The sequence below is a fragment of the Macaca mulatta genome, chromosome 2 (genome assembly GCF_049350105.2).
Source record: "Macaca mulatta isolate MMU2019108-1 chromosome 2, T2T-MMU8v2.0, whole genome shotgun sequence".
In the NCBI taxonomy this organism is placed as follows: Eukaryota; Metazoa; Chordata; class Mammalia; order Primates; family Cercopithecidae; genus Macaca; species Macaca mulatta.
This window is the reverse complement of record NC_133407.1, coordinates 157337533-157358158: the sequence shown is the minus strand read 5'-3', so window position 1 is coordinate 157358158 and position 20626 is coordinate 157337533. Positions and strand designations below refer to the sequence as shown.

Here is a 20626-nt window from a genome sequence, read left to right as displayed (position 1 = left end):
CTGACCAAGGACATAAAGATGCGTTCTAAATCACAGACATTAGGTGAATATATCTCTGCAATTATTTCTTAAAGTCATCGTCCAATATATGAACTTTTAAAGGCATGCAATAAGAGTTACTGATTGACGAAGAAATTGATTATAAAGAGCTGGTACTGAACTTATAAGATAAATTAAGATATATCTCAGTAATTAAATGAGAATTTCTTAGAGGCGACCTGCAGAAACCTGTTGCTTTGTGCAGCTACAGTGCAATGATCCCAATATACTTACTTCTCATTAATTTTGACACCAATCTTCTCCAAGCCCATTTTCCTTGTACAGGAGTCACGACCAATAGCTAACAAAACCTGCATTTGGAGAGAAATCAAAAATACAAATTATCCATATCAGGAATGAAAGAAGGAACATCACTATAGATCCTTCAGACATTAAAAGGGTAATAATAGAATATTACAAACAATCGACGCCAATAAATCTGACAGCTTAAGGTAAAATAGAGTCCTTAAAAGACACAACTTACCAAACTTACACAAGTCTGAAAAGCCTACAGACTACATTATGTACCTTCAAAATTCATATGCTGAAATCCTATCTGCAAGTACCTCCGAGGGTGACTATATTTGGAGACAGAGCCTTTACAGAGGTAATTAAGGTAAAATAGGTCATATGGGTGTGCCTTAATCCAGTATGACTGGTGTGCTTATAAGAAGAGGAGGACATGGGCAACACAGACCAAAGGACGACCATGTGAGGACACAAGGAGAAGACAGTCATGTACAAGCCTAGGAGACGGGCCTCAGAAGAAACCAATCCTGTCAACACCTTGATCTTAGACTTTCAGCCTCTAGAACTGTGAGAAATACATTTCTATTGTTTAGGACCCCCGGTCTGTGGTACTCTTCCAGAACTGTGAGAAAATAAATGTTGGTTAAGCCACCCAGTTTGCGGTATTTTGCTATGGCAGCCCTGGCAAACTAATATGCCCTATACCGTTAAAGAAACTGAATTCTCAATTTGTAAACTTCTCATAAATTAATTCTAGACCCAGACAGCTTCTCTAGGAAAGTCTATGGAATACTTCAGTAAGAAATAATGCTAATGGTATAAAAACTCTTCCAGGAAAGAAAGAGGAAAAGGTAGCACTTCTCAACTCCTTTTTTATGAGGCCAGTATAAACAGCTGACACCAAAATCAGACAAGGGCACTAAAAGAAAAGAAATTCACAAGGCAACACTCCTCATGAATATAGATGTAAAATCCTTAATGAAATGTTAGCAAATCAAATATAGCAATATATAAAAAGGATAATTGTTTGTGACCAAGTAAGTTTGTCCCCAGAAAGCAAATCTGGTTTAACATACAAAAATCCATCAATGTAATTCATCATATTAACAGAATAAAGAGAAAACAATTCAATCATCTCAACAGATGCAATAAAGCATTTCACAAAATTAAACACTCTTTCATAATTAAAATCTTCAGAATAAAAGAAAAGAAAATTTCCGTCACCAGATAAAAGGCATGTGTAGTAAACTTACAGGTCACATCCTGGCAATGATATAAGACTCAATGTTTCACCACTAACACCAGGAACCAGACAGGCATGCCCATTCTCACAATTTCTAATCAACACTGTATTGGAGGTCTTAGCCAGTGAAACAAGTCAAAAAAAAAAAAAAAAAAAAAAAGATTAAAAGCATGCAGACTGGAAAGGAAGAAACAAAATTGTTTTTATTTGTAGATATGAATCCTAACAAGCTACAAGGTCAATATTAAAAAAAAAAAACAACCACTTAAAAATGCCATTTGTTACCTTTAAAAACATGAAGTATGTTTAGCAAAATATGTGAAAGACCTCTAGAGTCCAATGATAAAACACTGCTTAGAGGAATTAAGGAATACACAAATAAATGGAAAAACTTATAAGGTTCGTATGTTGGAAAAATCAACATTGTTAAAATGTCAGCTCTTCCACACTGACTATGGAAAAAAGACAATTCCAGCCAAAATCCCAGCAGACTTTTGTTTCTAGAAATTAAAAAGCTGTCTTTAAAAGTTATATAGAAATGCAAAGAATCTAAACAAAATTAGAGGACTCACTCTACCTGATCTAAGACTTACCACAGAGATTCGGTAATCAAAACAATGTGGTACTGGGGAAAGGACAAATGGTCTATGGGACAGAATGAAGAGTACAGAAATAGGCCCACAGTTAAATGGTCTTTCATTGAAGATTCCAAAGCAATTCAATAGAGAAAGGGAAGTTATCGGGAGAACCCACTCCCGACGTTTAACATGGGTTCTTTTCTATTTCCTAAGTGTCTTGGCTGGGTTGATAAATAAAGGGAAAAGAGCACAAGAGAGAGAAATTTAAAGCTGGGTGTCCAGGGAAGACATCACATGTCGGCAGGATCCATGATGTTCCCTGAGCCGTAAAACCACCAAGTTTTTATTAGCGATTTTCAAAAGGGGAGGGAGTGCACGAATAGGGTGTGGGTCACAGAAATCACATACTTCACAAGGTAATAAAATATCACAAAGCAAATGGAGGCAGGGTGAGATCACAGGACCACTGGATGAGGTGAAATTAAAATTGCTAATGAAGTTTCAGCAGGCATTGTCATTGACAACATCTTATCAGGAAACAGGGTTTGAGAGCAGATAACTTGTCTGACCACAATTTATTAGGTGGGAATTTTCTCATCCTAATAAGCCTGGGAGCACTATAGGAGACTGGGGCTTATTTCATCCCTTCAGCTTCGACTATAAAAGACAGGATGCCTTAAAAAGGGGACGTCCACAGACCTAACTTCAGGGCGCATTCTCTCTCTCAGGGATGTTCCTTGCTGAGAAAAAGAATTCAGCGATATTTCTCCTATTTGCTTATGAAAGAGGAGAAATATAGCTCTGTTCCGTCCGGCTCACCGGCAGCCGGTTCAAAGTTACCTCTCTTGTTCCCTGAACATCGCTGTTATCCTGTTCTTTTTTTAAGATGCCCAGATTTAATACTGTTCAAACACACATGCTCTACAAACAATTTGTGCAGTTGATACAATTACAGGGTCCTGAGGCGCTATTCATCCTCCTCAGCTTACAAAGACGACGAGGGAATTAAGAGATTAAATACAGGCATAGGAAATCACAAGGATATTCATTGGGGAAGTGATAAGTGTCCATGAAATCTTCACAATTTATGTTCAGAGATTACAGTAAAGACAGGTATAAAAAATTATAAAAGTATTAATTTGGGGAACTAATAAATGTACATGAAATCTTCACAATTTATGTTCTTCTGTCATGGCTTCAGTCGGTCCTTCCTTTCAGGGTCCCTGACTTCCTGCAACAGGAAGTCTTTTCAATAAATGGTACTGGATATCCATACGGAAAAAAAAGAACTGCACAGTGAAGCACGTATGCTCTATACAACCCATAACACATGTGATGAGGTAGAAAATAAAGTGGCTGCAGATCTAGGATGTGGCTGTGCAGTGCTTAGTCTTGGAACTGCAATGTTAGGAGCCACGTTGCATGTTGGATTTGACATAGATGCAGATGCACTAGGAATAATTAATAGGAATGTGGAAGAGTCTGAATTAACATATGTTGGCATGGTTCAATGTGATGTGTGCTCCTTATCTAATGGAATGTCCAAGTCATTTAATACAACAATTTTGAATACTCCTTTTGGGACCAAAAATAATAAAGGGACAGATATGGATTTTCCAAAGACTACTTTGGAAATGGCAAGAACAGCAGTATATTCTCTACCCAAATCTTCAACTAGAAGACATGTTCAAAAACAAGCTACAGAATGCAAAATCAAGACAGATGTTATTGCAGAGCTTCGAGATGATCTGCCAGCATCACACAACTTTCAGGAAAAGGAATTAATGGACAGTGAAATGGACCTAATTCAGTTTTCTTTTCAAAAGCCTCCAAAACCAAAAGCAGCTTAAAATCTAATAAAAATGAGTGAGAATTCATTTGTTTACTAAAAAAATTAATTCAAGGTAGATTACGGACTTAAACATAAAAGCTAAAACTATAAAGCTTCAGGAAGGAAACAACGGGATACTTTCATGACCTTTGGGTTAGTAAAGATTTCTTACAGCACACAGAGAGCATGAACCATAAAGTAAAATACTAATAAAATTGAACTTCATAAAAATTTAAAACTGTTAACCCAAAGATACTACTAAAAAATACATAGGCAAGTCACAGATGTGAAGAAAATATTCAAAATACATATATCTGAAAAAGGAATATGCCCAAGATATATAGAAGCCCTGCAATTCAATAAAAATTCAAACGATCCAACAAGAAAAGGCTGAAGACCTGAACCAACACTTCAAAGAAAAGATACATGAATGGCCAATAAACACATAAAAATTGCTCTACATCATTAGTCATCAGGGAGATGCAAATTAAAGCCATAAGATACCTCTACACATCCACTAGAATGGCTAGAATGGGAAAGTCAGACACCCCTAAAAGTCCTAAGGGTCTGGAACAACCAGGCCTTCACATATAGGTGATGGAAATACAAAATGGCATAATCATTTGGAAACTGTTTGGCAGTTTCTTAAAAAGCAAAAACCATCCCATGATCAAGCAATTTCACTCCTAGGCATTTGTCAAAGATAAATTGAAATATATGTTGGCTGGGAACAGTGGCTGATGCCTATAATCCCAGCATGTTGAGAGGCCAAGACAGGAGGATTGCTTAAGGCTAGGAGTTCAAGATCAGCCTGGACGATATAGTGAGACCCCATCCGTTAAAAAAAAAAAAAAGGCTGGGCACGGTGGCTCACACCTATAATCCCAGCACTTTGGGAGGCCGAGGCGGGTGGTTCACGAGGTCAGGAGATCGAGACCATCCTGGTGAACATGGTGAAACCACGTCTCTACTGAAAATACAAAAAAATTAGCCGAGCGTGGTGGTGGGTGCCTGTAGTCCCAGCTTCTAGGGAGGCTGAGGCAGTAGAATAGCGCTAACCCAGGAGGCGGTGGAGCTTGCAGTGAGTGGAGATTGTGCCACTGCACTCCAGCCTGGGCGACAGAGCGAAACTCGGTCTCAAAAAAAAAAAAAAAAAATTAGCCAGGCATGGTGGCATGTGCCTGTGGTCCTAGCAACTAGGGAAGCTGAGGTGGGAGGATCATTTGAGCCAAGAAGTTGGAGGCTGCAGTGAGCCTTGATCTCACCACTGCACTCCAGCCTCGGTGACAGAGTGAAATCATCTCTTTCTACATATCTCCCCATAAAAAGCTTTCCACAAAGAATCTTCACAGCAGTTTTAATCACAATAGTCCAAACTGCAAAGGGCCTGGTTATCTATCCACAGGAAAATGAATAAACTGCTACATTAATAAAATCTATACAATAAAAAGAACTACTGATGCACACAACACGGATGACTCCTAAAAACATCAATCTGAATAAAAGAAGCCAGATACAAGGAATATATACTGTACAACTCCACTTATATGACATTTAGAGGCAAACCAAACAAAATGAGTCTATGGTGACAGAATCAGAATAGTGGTTGCTTGGGGGTCGATGAAGCACAGAGTGCTTTCTGGACTCACAGAAATGTTCTGTTACCTAAAGGAGTGTGGATTACATGGAATGTGGACATCTGTCAAAACTGACTGAACTGTACACTTAGGATCTGTGCATTTCACTACATGAACATTATACCTCATTACAAAAATAACCAATTTACAGTTAGATATTATGGACAACTTCATACCAATATATTTGAAAACTCAGATGAAATGGACTAATTTCTGGAAAAAATATAACTAATCAAAAGTAAATCAAGGAAAAAATAAAAAGACTTAAAAGTCCTTTGACTATTAAAGAAATTAATCAGTGGTCAAACATATCTCCACAGAAAATTGTATGGGTAGACAGTTGCATCAGTGAATTCTATCAAACATACAAGGAACCAAATCTAATGTTACAAGAACTTTGTCAGATAACAGGAAATGAGGAAACATACTCCAAACTTCTTTCATGAGCAGGAATACCTTGATACTCAAACCTAAAATTAAAATCTTTAATATATAAAAGGAAAATTATAAGCCAATATGATTCATCAATATAAATTTATAAATTCTAAATAACGAAGTCCAACATTACCAAGTTGGGTTTATACAAAGGATACAAAGTTGGTTGAATATTAGAAAATCAATGCAATTCAACAAATTAACAGATTAAGGAAAAAATTCATTATCCACAGCTGCAAAAGAAACACTGTTATAACTGAACATCCATTCCTTTTAAAATATACAAAACAACATAAACAAAAAAGACACTTAGGAAACAAAAAACAGAAAAGGAGTTCCTTAACTTGATTAATAGCATATAACAAAACCCTATAGAAAACATTGGTTTTTAGTGAAACATCTTTTCTTTTGATGTTGAAAAGACAAGACTGCTTGCTATTGCCATTTCTTGTAAGGACTGTACTGGAGGTCCTAACTAATGCATTTATACAAGAAAAAAAGAGAAAACCAGTAAAAAGGAAGAAATAAACTTATTATTCACAAATAAACAAATGTGTACATAGGAAATCTGAAATAATCTAAGGATAAATTTTTCAGTAAGAGTTTAGCAAGATTACTGAATACTAAATCAAAGCACAAAAATAAGCAGCATTTTTATACACTAGAAACAGTTAAAGATAGCGACATTTTCATAAAAACACCATTTGTAACTACATATAAATTACATAAGTACCTAGTAATAAATCTAACAGATATTCTTGAACCCTAAGGAGAAATGTATTAACTTTGCTGGGAATCATTAAAGAAGATCTAAATTAATGGATAGATATACCATGTTCATGGGTGGGAAGACTGAATATTGCAAAGAAGTGTTTCCAAATTTTCCTATATATCCAATCCAATCCTAATCAAAATCTCAATAGGGTTGATTTTTGGATTTTGGTTTTGCTACATGTTTTCTGGCTTTGTTGATGCTCTCTAGGTTGTATTTTTTTAACTGAAAAAATATCTACATAAAAGTATATAAAAACATAAATGTATAGTTTCTGTCAAAACTATAAACTAATTACAAAAGAATTGTTGGCCTCCAAAGTATTCCATGGGTTATTTCCCATTGTTTGGAGATTTTGTACTGTTTGTTTTTGAGAAAGAAAAATAGCTTTGTTGTTGTTTTTCATTAAAAAATATATTCAACATTTATTGCAAAAATATTCAAATTAAGAAACGTATAAAATATCTAATTCTCCAAAAGTAAGCACAAATAACATCTGGATATATGTGCTTCCAAATTTTACGTACAGTCGCATACACATATATTTTACCATGATATTCCTCATGTATTACTGAAAATTCAAATGTCAGCAGCCAAATTATCTTCTCTGATAATGCTCTTACAAAGAATTTAAAAATGTTAAAAAAAAAGTTAATCCTGGTATAATCTTCCCATAAGTTTCATTTCTGTTAATTTAGGAGTATGTTCAATAACTTAGTAATGATAAAATAAAAACTCACTGTGTTATAGACTCCTTCAATTGTTTCTGTTCCTTCCGTGGATTTAGCCAATACTTTCAGCTTTCCAGGTGAACCTTTCTCCAACTGTTGAATCTAGTAAGAATGAAGAGTATAATGATGCTATCTAAATATGACAAAAAAGAAATGCACAAAAGGGTGTACACTGTTATGTTTGTGCACATTTGTGTGTTTGGTGGTGGTACATATAATAGGTGTTAGTATAGTTAAGGTTTCTGGACAAGGCAGAAATAGAGAAAAGTGGACTGTCACAGATACATTTTGGAGGTAGAAATGAATTAATGAATTAGTTGAGATTGGAGGGAGCAAAAAAAGAGAAATTAAGGGGTATTCCTAGATACTGGCTTAATACACTGTGTTAATTTACTGAGTACTGAGGTGGGCCAGAAAGATTAGCAGGATAATATATCTTTTTTTTTTTTTTTTTTTTTTTTGAGATGGGGTCTCGCTCTGTCGCCCAGGGTGGAGTGCAGTGGCGCGATCTCCGCTCACTGCAAGCTCCGCCTCCCGGGTTCACGCCATTCTCTTGCCTCAGCCTCTCAAGTAGCTGGGACTACAGGTGCCCGCTACCACGCCTGGCTAAATTTTTGTATTTTAGTGGAGACGGGGTTTCACCGTGTTAGCCAGGATGGTCTCAATCTCCTGACCTTGTGATCCGCCTGTCTCGGCCTCCCAAAGTGCTGGGATTACAGGCATGAGCCACCGCGCCTGTAATATATTTAGGTAAAAAATCTAGTTTCATTTTTGTCTTGTTAAATTTGAAATGCTTATGAGAGATTCAAGTAGCAATTTCCAGTAGGCAGGAGTATAAATGAGTGTGGGATTCAGGAGAGACTCTTAAATAGGAGATATAAATATGAGAATCATTAGCATTTAGATGTTTAAAACTATGGGCCTAGAGAAGATCATCCGGGTAATACAAGTGCACAGAAGTGAAGAGGGGCCGGGAGGAAAACAAATGGGTGCTGGAGTCTGTAGGTTGAGTAGATGTAGATGGGAAAATATTATAGACTGGGACCACAGAAGCCAGAAAGGAAGGTGCTTCAAATGAAAGGCCAATTTCAGAGCATGCTGCCAAGAGGCCCAATAAGATAAGGACAGAGACATGACCACTGGATTTGATGACAGGAAGTTTGCTAAAAGCCTGACAATCAGTTTCAAAGAAGTGATGGAGATGGAAGCAGCTGACAGTCAGGTAAGTGTGAAATGGAGGCAAGAAATTAGAAGTAGCATGCAGAATTGTTGTTTTTTTGTAAAGGAGAAAGAAAAATAGGGACCCAGCCAGAAAGGCAGGAAGGGTAAGAGAAGGCTTAATTGTTCAAGATGAGAAACAGTGATAAGAATAAGGAAAAAGAAAACTACTAACTGAAGATGGAACATCCTTGAAAAGGTGAAACAAAGTGGGAGATGAGGGAACTCAGCCTCTGAGAAAAGCAAGCACACCTCCTATATCAGAAGAGGATACGAGGGGGCAAATGAGGTTGGCTCTGTAGACTAGGGAGTGGAAACACTGTTTTAACATTATTTGAATACAGACTAATTTATGTAATGAAATGAAATAAGGTGGGATAAAGTGAAAAGTTAGAGAAAAGAAATTGCAAATGCCGTGCTGCCTTACCATCACAGGTATGAATTTCCGTAGGAACTTCACACCATGCTGCTCCATGTAGGAACCCACTTTTTCTGCCATTTCTTGGTCGAAGCCACGGAGAAGGATTGAGCGTACCATAACTGTGACATCTAGGCCAAAGCCAGCCAGAAACCCTGCACACTCCAGGGCGACATAAGAGGCACCCACCACTAATGTTTTGCCAGGGCAGTAAGGCAGAGAAAAAAGGTCATCACTGAAAAATAAAAATTAAAAAAAGAATACCTAGGCAGTAAGAACGAAATGAGTTATTCATGTTTCAATGTATAATGGTCTTGTGATGACTGAATTATAATTTAGTGCTTGAATGAAGCAACAGCCTTTTGAAATTTGTCACTGAGTCTGCTGTGGAAAGTCTGCTGTGAAAGTATACAAGAAGTATACTTCAGTTTTTTCAAAATCAGACCACAAGCAAGATTTTTAAAAATAAAATAAAATAGTATAGAAAATATCAGACTATAGAAAATATCAGACTATATTATATGTAATAAAAAAAAAAAACCTGTTTGTTTCAGAGGTGTATGTATATGCTATGTGAAGGGGTATGTGTTTATTTACCTGAACAAAAAAATGTATTTCTTAGTGTGAGTCGGCTCAAAAAAGTTTGCAAGTCATTGCATACGTGTCCTGTTTGACCACTAAGGAAAATTCCCATGAAATCTAAGTGTTAAGAAGAGTGGTACTGCTCCTCCCCAGCTGGTTCATTTTTATCATAAGAACACTAAACCCTAGAGCTAACTGTATTTACTTCTTTGTTTTGGCCTGTAAGAAGTTTAGAACGAAATTCTCAGGCTACTTGTAGCAATCACCAAGACACATATGGCATATTTTTGTACATAAATTTTGCCACTGGCCTTATTTACCTGACCTTATATTCTCTGTTTCATTACTTTTAGCTATTTAGCCTCTTGCACTGTATATATTTTCATTTGTTAATTGAAGTCTTTTGTGGAATAAGACAGGAAGTAAATAAACTGGAAACATGTCAACATAATTCAATTTATTAACAGTAAAGTTAAAATGGTCTATTAAACCTTACCTAGTAATACAGTATTCTTTATCTCCTTGGATTCCTAAATATCGTGGCCTTTCACCCGTTGCTATGACAAACTGTGCAGCAGTATAATAAGTCTCCTGTCCTTTTTTATTGGTTGCCTTGAAAAAAGAGAAGTAAACTTCACTTACTCAGCAAACACTACAGAATACCAGACACCCTGGAAAAAATAGTTACTACCCTCATGGAACTTCTCATTCAACAAACAGCAGACATGTGAAAAAGTAATAATGTAATGTGATAAGCACAAGCACAGAAAACGGAAGTCTTTATGAAATATTAACCAAAGCCCCATGGTGAGGGTAGGGGAGTGGACTAGAAAGCCAATCAAGGATGTATTAAAGAAGGAGTAGAGATTTTCAAGCAGAGATAAGAAAAGTGAAATGATAGGAGAGGAATGGAGACCTGGAAGACAGAATAATGCACACAAAAGCACATGGGCCCAAAAGGAATTGGTGTTTGAAGACTGGAGAGCAGAGTCGTGTCAGAAGTGACATGAAACAGACTAGAGCCAAGTGCGAGGGCCCTTATGTCATCCTAACAGCTTAGGCTATGGGGAACCAACAAAGGTTGCTCACAATTTTTAATTATACAAATAATTCATAAAAACATTTTCATTTAAAAAAATTCAAATACTTTCGGAGGCCGAGGTGGGCAGATCACAAGGTCAAGAGTTCGAGACCAGCCTGGCCAACATGGTGACACCCCCATCTCTACTTAAAAAATACAAAAATTAGCTGGGCATGGTGGTATGCACCTGCAATCCCAAATATTTGGGAGGCTGCGGTGGGAGAATTACTTGAACCTGGGAGCCGGAGGTTGCAGTGAACCAAGATCACGCCACTGCACTCCATCCTGGGTAACAGAGCAAGACTGTCTCAAAAAACAAACAAACAAACAAACAAAAAACACCAAAAAACACAAAAACATTCAAATACTAATGAAGGTATTCAAAGAAGTGTGTTGGCACCTTGAGTGGGATGGAGAACAGAGCCTGGAAAAAGAGCCTTGCTTAGAAGGGCTCTGAAACAGACAAGGAAGTACAGGCTCTGGGGTGAAAGGGAGACTCTGGAGTTTCTTGTCTGCAGACTGGGGATGTGTTAGCATCAGTAAACAAGGAGCCACACAATAGGCAGGCTTGGTTGGGGCTTATTCAACCATCTGTGCCAGGCAATTTGAGAAATAAAACATGCATTTCTGCTGTGTTTCATGTAAATAACATAATTCAAATTGGCCCATATAAGGTTTTAAAGGCTGGCTTTATCTTATTATTATTTTTAACTGACTAAAACACATCATCCAAAATATAGATTATACGGCAAATGATAACAATCGTTAAACCTAGGAATTGAATATTTTGATATTTACTATGTTATGCTCCCAATTTCCTGTTAAATTAAAAAATTTAAATAAAATGCTGAAAATAAGCACTGAAGGGTAGCTTTAAATGGACCATACCTCACACGTTTCTGAGATAACAACTGAATACAAAATAATCTAAAATCTTGTGAAGATTATCTCACACTGTGCTAACAAAGTACAAAAATAAACTAGATGAGGACAATATCTGATTGTCTGTCATAATTCCAGTGTAAACTGTTTGTGTTCCTCAAAATGATCTCATTTTCCATATGTATTAATCTAATAATATATACATATTACAAAGATAAAAGTATAAAATACACTAATTCTAATGCTACTTTTATCAATGCTTTTATGAATAATATAATATTGGAGTTCTAGTTAAGGTTTCATTTTTAGGCAGGATTCCACTAATAAAATTTTGATCTTTTTAGTCTTTTAAACTTTGAACTGCTTAGTTTAAACATGTTCTCTTTTAAGACGGCAATAAAATCAAAGGCAAATAATTTTAAATTAAGAGTTCTTTAAAACACAATTTCTTCAAGTTAACCAAACATGTAGAATCAACAAACAATGGGGGAGAAACACACACACACATGCATGGCCGTGTGTGTGTGTGTGCACGCCTGTTACACTCCTTAACATGCAACATGAAATTTTAGTTCAAGGCAACTACAAACTGTAAAGAAAGGAGATGAACAAGACAAGAAACTCAAGCAATATCTTTATTTGATCTAGAACTAGAAATACCATTTGACCCAGCGATCCCATTACTGGGTATATACCCAAAGGATTATAAATCATGTTACTATAAAGACACATGCACATGTATGTTTATTGCAGTCCTACTCACGACAGCAAAGACTTGGAACCAACCCAAATGTCCATCAATGATAGACTGGATTAAGAAAATGTGGCACATATACACTATGGAATACTATGCAGCCATAAAAAAGGATGAGTTCATGTCCTTTGCAGGGACATGGACGAAGCTGGAAACCATCATTCTCAGCAAACTATTGCAAGGACAAAAAACCAAACACTGCATATTCTCACTCATAGGTGAGAATTGAACCATGAGAACACTTGGACACAGGGTGAGGAACATCACACACTGGGGCCTGTCATGGGATGGGGGAAGGGGGGAGGGATAGCATTAGGAGATATACCTAATATAAATGACAAGTTAATGGGTGCAGCACACCAACATGGCACATGTATACATATGTAACAAATCTGCATGTTGTGCACATGTACCCTAGAACTTAAAGCATAATTTTAAAAAATTTTTAAAAATAAAAAATAAACAGTACCTTTATTTTATGATGTTCAACAAATTCTCCATAGGAATTGACATAGGCCACAGCCTTTTCCCTCAGAGACAACCTGTAGCCCCAGTTTAGAGAGCTGATGTGGTTCTGAATCGCTTTTGTCATCGTCTCCCAGTTGTGCTTCACTAAGAAGAAATAATCAGGGTGAAGATGTTAGGTGAATTTTACCTTTAATGGTAAATTATATATAACTACACGTGAGCCATACTAACAGTGCTTTAAAAATCAAGAAGTAGAAAAGATAAATTAGTAACTTAAATATTTTGTATGCCAGTCATAGTTTATACTCTTCCTATTTTATATTACCAAGAACGTGCAAAAAGCAGAGTTCTGAAAAGAAGAAACCTGGGGAAAAGTCCACAGAGGAGAGAATGGGGAAACTGGCCCTCATGTGGTAATGCCTGCCATGACGTAAGGCAGGAGGCTCACCTCTCCTCGGTGGCACCTCCTAGAACCCTTTCCCACTCCATGGGACCTACTTTACTTGGCCCTTGGATGGGAAGAAGGCTTCAAGTCAGTGAGCTTGGTACACTCACCTCAACAGACTGGTGTGGTTCCACTCTCATTTGGTTCACAGGGCAGTGGTTTCACGACAGTGAATATCTTACATGTCTTTACAACAAATATGGTTTACGTTCACCACTGCCAACTGTCTATATTACAGTGTTTACCCATTCCTTTGGAAGGTGAGGCAGGATTCGGGTGTTGTAATTCCACGTCATCCCTGTATCTTCTAGGTGGGATTTACCGCATAGTGTTCACCTTGTCTAAAGATGCCAGATCCTGAAGGTCACCCTGTGCAGCTCTATGTTTATAAGATGCAGGGGTCAGCCCAGCCAGGGCTTTCATCATAACTAGATGAGATCCCCGAAGACAAACCAACAACCTGAGGTCAAGGGTCACATCTGGAAACTTACCCCATCTACCACTGTCAAGAAATGTCCCCCTACTGATCCAGGGACATGGGATGTTACCATGCAGGAAAGGGAGATGACTGGAGGAGACAGTCAGTGCACAGAGAGGCTTAGCCAATGTCAACACACACAGCCCTTTCTATGATGCCAATGTACCACAGTCTCCTAAAATTCTGTAACCCAGAATAGTCGTTTTTGTTACTACATTACCTTATCCTCCCACACCCTGTGATGTTGGTTACAATTCCCAAACCTGTCCCAGTGGTGACCACGTCGCCACAATGGCACATATCCTCACATCCTAAAGATACTTCCTCCCCATCCCCCAGAAAAGCTTGTCTTCCAAACCTTAAACTATTTATCCTAAGAATCTTGTCAGCTCAACTAACAGTTCATGTGTCCTTGTTTCTTGTTCTTGTTGCAAAAGGCATCTTAGATTAGAGGCTCTCAAATACAGCTCACATCATAATGGGAATCGTGTTCACCTATACAAATCCCAGGACCTGCCAGAAACTACGGAATCAGGAGTGGGACCCCAGAACCTGTACAGCTAAAAAGCTCCTCCTGGAGTTTTTGATATGCCAAATCGATGAACTGGCACTTTGAAACCACCTGTTCTACTGTTTTATTGATGTGTTTAGTCCTGCAACAGTATAACATTTTTAAATACTGAGAAAGGTCACCCTCTATACTTTCTCAAAGGTTGCTTAGCTATTTTCACATATGTATTTTTCAATACAAATTTTAAAATAATCAGCCAATCTCCAAAAACAAAAAAAAAGTCTCATGGAGATCTTACTGGACTTATATAAAATTTACAAATAATTTTTAAGATACTGTCTTAACAATATTGAGACATCCTCTCTAAAATCATAGTAAATTTGTTATTATGCCTTTATATTCTTTCCTTATATATCCTGTATATTCCTGGTTGAATTTATTTCAAGTTATTTTCCTTTTTTCTTACAATTTTCCATTATACATGTGAGTATGTGTATATATGTATATTATACACATCACACACATATATATATACACATACACATGTATATATACCTGTATACACATAAGCATACACACACACACACACACATATTTTAAGAGACAGGGTCTCACTCTGTTGACCAAGCTGGAGTGCCATGGCATGCATGGTCTTGGCTCACTACAGCCTTGACCTCCCAGGTCCAAGCAATCCTTCTGCCTCAGCCTCTCAAGTAGCTGGGACTACAGGCATGAGCCACCATGCCCAGCTAATTTTTCTGTTTTTTATTTTTGTAAAGAAGGGGTCTCACTATGTTGCCCAGGCTAGTCTCGAACTCCTCATCTCAAGCAATCTTCCTGCCACAGTCTCACAAAAGCAATCAACTTAACTCATTAGTTCTAATATTTCTTGTTTCATCTCTTATATATTCTACATATGTTGTATATAATGTACAACATAACTCATATTATATATTTAAAATATCTTTTTATTACTCCTTTTCCACACTAATCCAAAGCTCTAAACAGTGCAGATATCAGTAGTGAATGTCGATTCTTGACTTAATTCAAATACCCCAAGTTCTTCTCCCTTAAGTATTTGCTTCTGACTCTTCACCATGAGAAGAGGTATCTCTTTGTTTTCTAAAGCAGGAATGGGTATGAGATTTGTTTGAAACGCCCTCAGAGCTGAAATCCTGGCCTTCATGTTGATTCTGTGCACTCCTGCTGTGCTATCCTAGGCTGATCCCCGTCCTGCACCCCATGGCGAGCCCTACCCAGTCATGTTTGTTCCTTCGAGACACTACCAGAGATTTACCAATGCTTGTCCTAGAGTTTTGGCACCTCTACAGGGTATAGTTTTCTATTTTTAGACTATCTTTCTGTATTATAGTTATTTCAGCATCCAAAAAAAGGTGGCTTTTCTAAGTCTAGCTTTCCTAGAACAGTGTGAATCAAACTTGTCCAACCTGTGGCCCACAGGCTGCAGGAGGCCCAGGATGGCTTCGAATGTAGATCAACACAAATTTGTAAATTTTCTTAAAACAATAGGTTTCTTTTGAGATTTTTTTTTTTTTAGTTCATCAGCTATTGTTAGTGTATTTTGTGTGTGGCCCAAGACAATTCTTCTTCCAATGTGGCCCAGGGAAGTCAAAAGATTGGACACCCCTGGTTTAAATTATAGAGGAAGTGTCTGTTACTTGCAGATTCAGAAAAATTTACCTGTAATGCTAATGGTACCTTTTGGGGACTGGGTTATTCTTACACAATGTTTTTTCTTTGATCATTCAAGTCAATTCTGGTCATTTATATTTTTGTAGAAGATATTCCTTTTCATCAAGATATTTAACATTATGACCACTAATTTTTATACTCAATTTGTGGCATCTCTCCCCACGTGTAGTTATACTTCTTTTCTCATGTCTGATGCTGCGTATCTGTATGAGCTTCTCCCCTTATTTCCTTAATTGGATTTGCCAAACATTTGCCTATTTTATTTGTATTTTCAAATATACCCTTGGTTTTGTTTATCAGTTCTATTTGGGAAGGGAGCTAATATTAATTTCTGAGTTTTTCTGTTTGCTTACTTTTTGTTTATATTCTACCTATCTGATACTAACTACCACTGGCATTATTTACATTTTCCTGGTATATTGTTTCCTGTTTAAAAATTTCCCATCTAAAATTTTAAATAGGAAATTCTTTTCTACTTAAAATATAAAATTTCCATATTTTCAACAATTATTTCTTTTGGCTTTAGGTATTTGTCTTAAACATAGCATATGGAAGAATTTTGCCATCTACTAACCCAAAAATCTGACTCATTCGGCTTTATCCTAATAAGTAATATGACTACTCTTATGTAAGGTATCTTATTTTCTGTTGCTATTTTTGTTTGTTTGTTTTAACTTGTAGTTTCATGTTGTTTCCCTTTCTATTTTTTCTTTACTACCTTCTCTTTGTATACTTTCCCTTCTTTTTAAACTTTTACTTGAAAGTTCATTCAGTTTCTAATCTGGAAATTATCTATACATTTTAAACTTATTTTAACCTATATTTCTCTCTCTTTTTTTTTTTTTTTTTTGAGATGGAGTCTCGCTCTGTCACCCAGGCTGGAGAGCAGTGGCATGATCTTGGCTCACTGCAACCTCCACCTCCCGAGTTGAAGCGATTCTCTTGCCTCAGCCTCCCGAGTAGCTGGGACGACAGGCGCATGCCACCATGCCTGGCTAATTTTTTGTATTTTTAGTAGAGACAGGGTTTCATCGTGTTAGCCAGGATGGTCTCGATCTCCTGACCTCGTGATCTGCCTGCCTCGGTCTCCCAAAGTGCTCGGATTACAGGCATAAACCACCGCGTCCGGCCCCTCGCCTCTTTTTTTTTGGTTTTTGAGGCAAGGTCTCCCTCTGTTGCTCAGGTCACAGTGCAGTGGTGCAATCTCGGGTCACTGTAACCTCTGCCTCTCTGGTTCAAGTGATTCTTCTGCCTCAGTCTCCTGAGCAGCTGGGATTGTGGGCACGCATTACCACGACCAGCTAATTTTTGTATTTTTAGTAGAGACGGGTTTTACCATGTTGGCTAGGCTGGTCTCACACTCCTGACCTCAGGTGATCTGCCCACCTCAGTCTCCCAAAGTGCTCAGATTACAGGCGTGAGTCACTGTGTCCAGCCTAGCCTATATTTCTTTATCAATATCAAGAACGTAAGTATCTAGAACATCCTCCCAGAACACAATTTTGGCATCCTTTGACTTCCTCTCTTTTGCTGCTCAGAATCTGTTGACTTCCCTTGGCCCTTTATTGAGTCTATACCTAAATACACCATGTGTTGGCGAGCTAAATATTTCTTAGTCAACCCCCCAAAGCTGACTTAGAAAGCATTTTGGCCAGGCACGGTGGCTCATGTCTGCAGTCCCAGCACTTTGGGAGGCCGAGGTGGGCAGATCACCTGAGGTCAGAAGTTCAAGACCAGCCTGGCCAATATGGTGAAACCCCATCTCCACTAAAAATATAAAAATCAGTCGGGTGCAGTGGTGTGCACCTGTAATCACAGCTACTCGGGAGGCTGAGGCAGGAGAATCGCTTGAATGCGGGAGGTAGAGGAACGCAGTGAGCTGAGATCATACCACTGTACTCTAGCTTGGACAACATAGTGAAACTCCTCTATCTCAAAAAAAAAAAAAAAGAAAGAAAAAAGAAAAAAGAAAGCATTTTGTATAGGGGGAACTTTGAGGAAGCTAATTATAAGATTTTACCCATTCAAGGAAATTAGAAAGTATTTAGAAATATTCAGCACTTAGAACAGAATTAACATCAATTGACCCCACAGGGGCAGGGAGTGCAGCAAAGCAATGTGTACAGACATCCTGCTATCTCTTCTCTGAGACTGTAAGACAATAAAGAATAGACAAGTAACACATAGAAAGGTCCCCAGCTGGCACAGACCACACAGGTTTGATGTCACCCACACAAGCCACCTCTGCCTGCTGTGTCTCCAACACAGAGTGAGTGCTGTGGTTCACCCTTTACAGCCTCTTCCCTACCAGTGAAGTTTTAGGAGCTTCTCCCCTCTTGGACTCAGTTATTTTTAAAACACTGTACTTATTTTAAAAAGATTTCATAAGTACCTGCCAAGTCAAAATGTGCATAATTCAAATCCCATTCCATTTAGCCTTTCTGCAGCAATTGATTCAGTTAGCGCTCTTTTTAGACTACCTAAGGCCCCAATCATGCCCTTAAGCCAAACCCCTCTTGGCTTCTGTGATTCAACTCTCTTGGTTTTCCTCCTCTTCCTCACCCAGTTACTATAGGTATTAAAATATCTCAGCGTTCTGTCTCTGTTTTCTATGCTTTTCATCTTCCCCAATCCCCCATGTGTTGTACCTCTCACACTCAGTTCTTGCCTAGCTCTCTTTTGGGAACAAATCCTCCCCATACAGCAAACTCTACCAGGATGTTCCCAAGGCACCTGAAGTACAGTGTCCAAGTAAGATGAAGGATTTAGGGAAAAGAAATATTTTTTCTTTTTCGAGACAAGGTCTCATTCTGTTGCCCAGGCTGGAGTGCAGTGGTACAATCAGAGCTCACTGTAGCCTTGACCTCCTTGGACTCAAGCTATCCTCTTACGTCAGCCTCCCAAGTGGCTGGGACTACAGGTGCATGCCACCATGCCTGGATGATTTTTCTATTTTTTGTAGAGACAGAGTCTCACTATGTTGCCCAGGCTGGTCTCAATCTCCTGGGCTTGAATAATCCTCTTATCTCAGTCTCCCAAAGTGCTGGGATTATAGGTGTGAGTCACTATGCCTAACCAGAAGAAGGATTCTTGAAAGTGAATAAAACTACCCCAAAATTACACTGCCAAGTAGGAAGGCCTCACTTTATCTACAACCAGCTGATCCTAGCTTGACCTAAAGCTCTCCATTGAGTTGACTGGAGAAATGTGTCCAGCATCAACCCATTATCCTGAACTCAACCCCACCCTGCCAATAAACAAAAGCTGCCTGTGTTTCCTATCTCAGTGAACGGTATTCCATTTCCCCCTAGCCTCTCTTCCTGCATTCTTTCCTCTCCCTCACTCCATATCCTACCATGACCTGGATGCCCTGTCATAATTACCTGGCTATGGTCAGAACCAGGATCATCTATGATGCTTTAAATGTGCACATTCACTGCCCACATCTACCAGATCAAAATCTCTACAGAAAGAGACAAGTGGTTTGTAATTTTTCTGAAAGTCCACAAGACTTTCTGATACACAGCCAAGTCTACATCCAACTGGCCACCACATCTGGTCAATTTTATGCCTTCAACTACCCTCCAACCTGACTTCAGTCTTTGCTCAACCCTCTGTCATTTCTTGCCCCCACTTTCCTATCCTTTCCTCTCTTTTCTAAGTTCCTCAGTGCCATCAAAGGTGTGAAAGTTGTCAGAATCAAAATGGAGGAACTTGTGTAAAAAAAAACCAACTCTCTGACAGAGCTGGGGAAGGCCATGAAGAAAGGGTTTTCTGGTTTCTATGCCTGATAACGAAATCATCACAAAGACTACAAAAACCGCAAACTTGACCAAAGGCCATCACAACCTTACATAAAAATACATCTTCCAGGACACCTGCCCAGCAACTGCCTGTCCAACCTCGGACTTGAGTCACCCTAGTTATTGATCCTTGTAGCCAATGATAATCATTTCAAAACAATCATATCATCCTCCTCATTTTTGCGTAGGAAACCCTTGTCTTCCTTTATGTCCCTGAACATGCACATAGTTTACTATGGCACACATATTCCAGCTGCAGTGCCCAATTCCCAAATAAGCATCATTTTCTTTAGGGAGCTTTTTTCTGCTTGCTACTTAGCTTGACAGCGGGACCTGGAATCATAGCCGTGGCTCATGCTCCTCTCCTGCTTCAACTCCCTTCACCTACTCTTCACTCCAGCTGCTACTAACCCCCCAAAACACCATGCTTCCTCACATCTCCATAGCATTCATCAAACTGCTTCCGGTGTTAAAGGTCCTACTCCTCTGTGACCTTGCCGATGCAGCTCAAGGGTCACATTGTCTGAAGAGCTTTCCCTGACACTCCCCCACCACCCTCAAGGCTACATGGAGCCAATACTGAAAACAGCACGGCTAATTTGAGTGCACTGAATGGATCTCCTTGTCTCTCTCCCATGGACTATGTGCTGCTTACAGGCAGCTCTGTCTTCCTCACATCTGTATCCTCAGAGCTTGGCCAATACATGTTTACTGGATGAATTTCTTTTCCACTTTTCATTAACCAAAGATATATATAA

The 20626-nt window shown here is 38.4% G+C and overlaps 1 protein-coding gene and 1 pseudogene across 1 annotated transcript in view; one reads left to right on the top strand and one right to left on the bottom strand.

Moving 5' to 3' along the window:
* The window catches only part of TXNRD3 (thioredoxin reductase 3), a 54028-nt gene that overhangs the window by 17486 nt on the left and 15916 nt on the right, over positions 1 to 20626 (bottom strand). The window contains 5 exon segments of the mRNA NM_001353341.2: positions 274 to 350; positions 7525 to 7617; positions 9161 to 9386; positions 10230 to 10345; positions 12920 to 13062. Of these exon segments, the coding sequence (NP_001340270.2) occupies positions 274 to 350; positions 7525 to 7617; positions 9161 to 9386; positions 10230 to 10345; positions 12920 to 13062 (655 nt within the window).
* LOC106996804 (rRNA N(6)-adenosine-methyltransferase METTL5 pseudogene) lies at positions 3269 to 3959 on the top strand (annotated as a pseudogene).